Genomic DNA, 2629 nt, shown 5'->3' on the forward strand with positions numbered 1-2629 from the left:
AAATTCAACCGGCTAACCGGCCCCGGTTAACCGGTAACAGTTGGCCATAAACGATTTTTTACCCGGCAACCGACCGGTTGGACAAACCGGTGCCGGTTCCGGGCCGGGTCTACTACCCGTTTGCCAGGTTTACGTAACACTATGGTACCAGACTTAAATATAGCAATCACAATATCATGTCTTGTCAAGGAGAGGAGGTATCAAATACCCCATAACGTTACCAAAATCGAGAATAATGACATTTTTTTTAATTTCTATTTATAGGAAATTCCTTTAAAATTTACACATTGAACTTTAAGCAATTTGTTTATATTTGGCCCTTTTCCGAAATTAAAATAGAAACTCAACCACTCTAAAAAGGAAACTGCTTAAAGACAAATATAAGCCATCTGTAATCAATCAACTCAAATATATGCTTTATTCAATTAAATATTTGTAATCTCCTTAACCTCATTATCTAAAACAATTATATTAGTTGTTGACCCCTTAATTACCCCAAATTTCCTCAACCACCCCATACTCCAATCCCCTAAATGCAAAACAATGTAACACCCAATTCCACCGATCAAACCATAAGCAATTGAATAAGTTAACGGCGTTAGAATTAAGGTGATAAAAGCCGGTATCGCTTGCCTCATGTCATCCCACTCCACTTCCACCACAGACTTCATCATCATCACTCCAACCAGTATCAAAGGCGGCCCAACGGCCCAAGCCGGTATAGACGCCAATAACGGCGTGAAAAAAAACGCTAGGAAAAAATACCCTGCTGCCGTTAACGCCGTCATACCTGTTCTTCCTCCTTCCTTTATACCCGTTGACGATTCGATAAACGCCGTTACTGGTGACGTCCCTAACAGTGATCCTATCACAATAGCTGATGCATCTGACATGAAGGCAAAATATTGCCCTTCGAAATCACCGTTATCGTCAGCGAAACCGGCAAAACGTGCCATTGAATACAAAGTTCCAGTAGTATCTAATATATCTACGTATAAAAATGTTATCAAAGCTTCCCAAAAATAACCTTTACCGATACTTTTAAAACTCAAAGCCCCTGCTGTGCTCTCTATTTTATGAACATCAACAACTTTCTTGAAATATTCAAACGCGGAATCCCCTGATGGAGTGTTAGGAAAGGCAGTAACTTTAGTATTTCTAAACCAAGAAATAGCCGTTACGAAGATGATCCCATAAATCATTGCACCTTTAATGTTTTTAGACAAACAATAAGCTATTATAACGAACCCCACTATACCTAGCCAAAGAGTTGGACTCTCCATGCGATCATGCAAACATAAAATATCACCAGAAACAGTGCCACCTGGGATGAGTGTCATGGTTCCATTAACGGCAGCCATTACCGGAGCTACACCTGCCCGAGATGATCTCGGGCAGCCTGCCAGTGTTATCAGTGTTGATGGACTGTAACCAACAAGACCAATACCTTGATTATTTTGTAGCCCAATGAAAGCAAGAAAAAGTCCAATACCGGCACCGGAGGATATTCGTACTGGTTTGGGTATCAGCTTAGCTAGCTTAGCCCGTAAACCAATAGCGGATATGAGTAAAAAGAGAATCCCTTCAATGAAAACCGCAGCTAATGCGCTTTGATAGGACACACTTCCAGAACCATGAAAACCAACAACCGTGTAAGCAAAGTAAGCATTAGTACCCATTCCAGGAGCTAATGCCAATGGCAAATTTGCTAAAACACCCATAATAACACACCCGATAAGAGAAGAAGCAACCGTTGCTACAATCAAGTCTTTACGGGTTTTCTCAAGACAAGAAGCGTAACCAGGGTTAACAGGTTCAAATTTACATGAAGCATCAGGAGTTATTAAACGGAGATTAGGGTTGTTAGGGCAGTTCATAGGTGAGAAAGTAGGGTCGGAACATAACGGAATACAATCAGAAACGGAACAAGTACCGCCCGAGTCCGATAAAATAGAAGCGTTAACGGCTAATATATACGCCATGGTTAAGAAGGTAGTGGTACCAGCACGAAGCTCAGTGGTGAAATTTGTGTTGCGTTCTTTGAGTTTGAAACGCTTGCCGACTCTACTTTGTGCCACGTAGTCATTCAGACGGGTTATCGGAGATTGTCGACCGTTCGATGGTGGTGGTGGTGGTTGTGGTATCGCAGACTCCACGTCCATGGTGGGTCGTGAAGTTTGTGATATAACTTTGTTAGTGTGAAAAGAAAGGTGGAGTATGGGGCTTCTACTTTTTATTTTTTGGATCAAAAAGGATAGCCACCCCTTTATATATGAGGATGTCTAAGTTTATACTCCTTTGCGTTTGTTTGTGGTATCTAGGCGTTTGGACATGCGGTTTGAAATAATGAGATAAAATCAGCGTTTGAACATACATTTCATATCATGGTTTCAAACTATAGTTTGAAACCCCATATCATCCAAAAGGCATGATTTGGGTTTCAAATCATGTTGTCAAAAATTTTAAATATAAAACTTGACCCATAAGTTTATATTTTATAAAAAAGACCAATAAGTTGGTAGATATTTTTAATAATTACTCCCACCCTATCATTTACCGACCTCATTAACTTCCACCAACTTTTATTTATGTCTACCATGTGGGAGGTTTATATTAAAGAGTAGTTACA

The 2629-nt window shown here is 40.1% G+C and overlaps 1 protein-coding gene across 1 annotated transcript; it reads right to left on the reverse strand.

Annotated features, from left to right (window-relative positions):
- Positions 1-226: 226 nt before the first annotated feature.
- LOC132053463 (adenine/guanine permease AZG1) lies at positions 227-2265 on the reverse strand. Its single transcript, XM_059445510.1, has one exon. The coding sequence runs from the start codon at positions 2160-2162 to the stop codon at positions 426-428; it is 1737 nt and encodes a 578-aa protein (XP_059301493.1). The 5' UTR covers positions 2163-2265; the 3' UTR covers positions 227-425.
- Positions 2266-2629: the final 364 nt, after the last annotated feature.

The sequence above is a fragment of the Lycium ferocissimum genome, chromosome 1, assembly GCF_029784015.1.
Source record: "Lycium ferocissimum isolate CSIRO_LF1 chromosome 1, AGI_CSIRO_Lferr_CH_V1, whole genome shotgun sequence".
NCBI classification, from domain to species: domain Eukaryota; kingdom Viridiplantae; phylum Streptophyta; class Magnoliopsida; order Solanales; family Solanaceae; genus Lycium; species Lycium ferocissimum.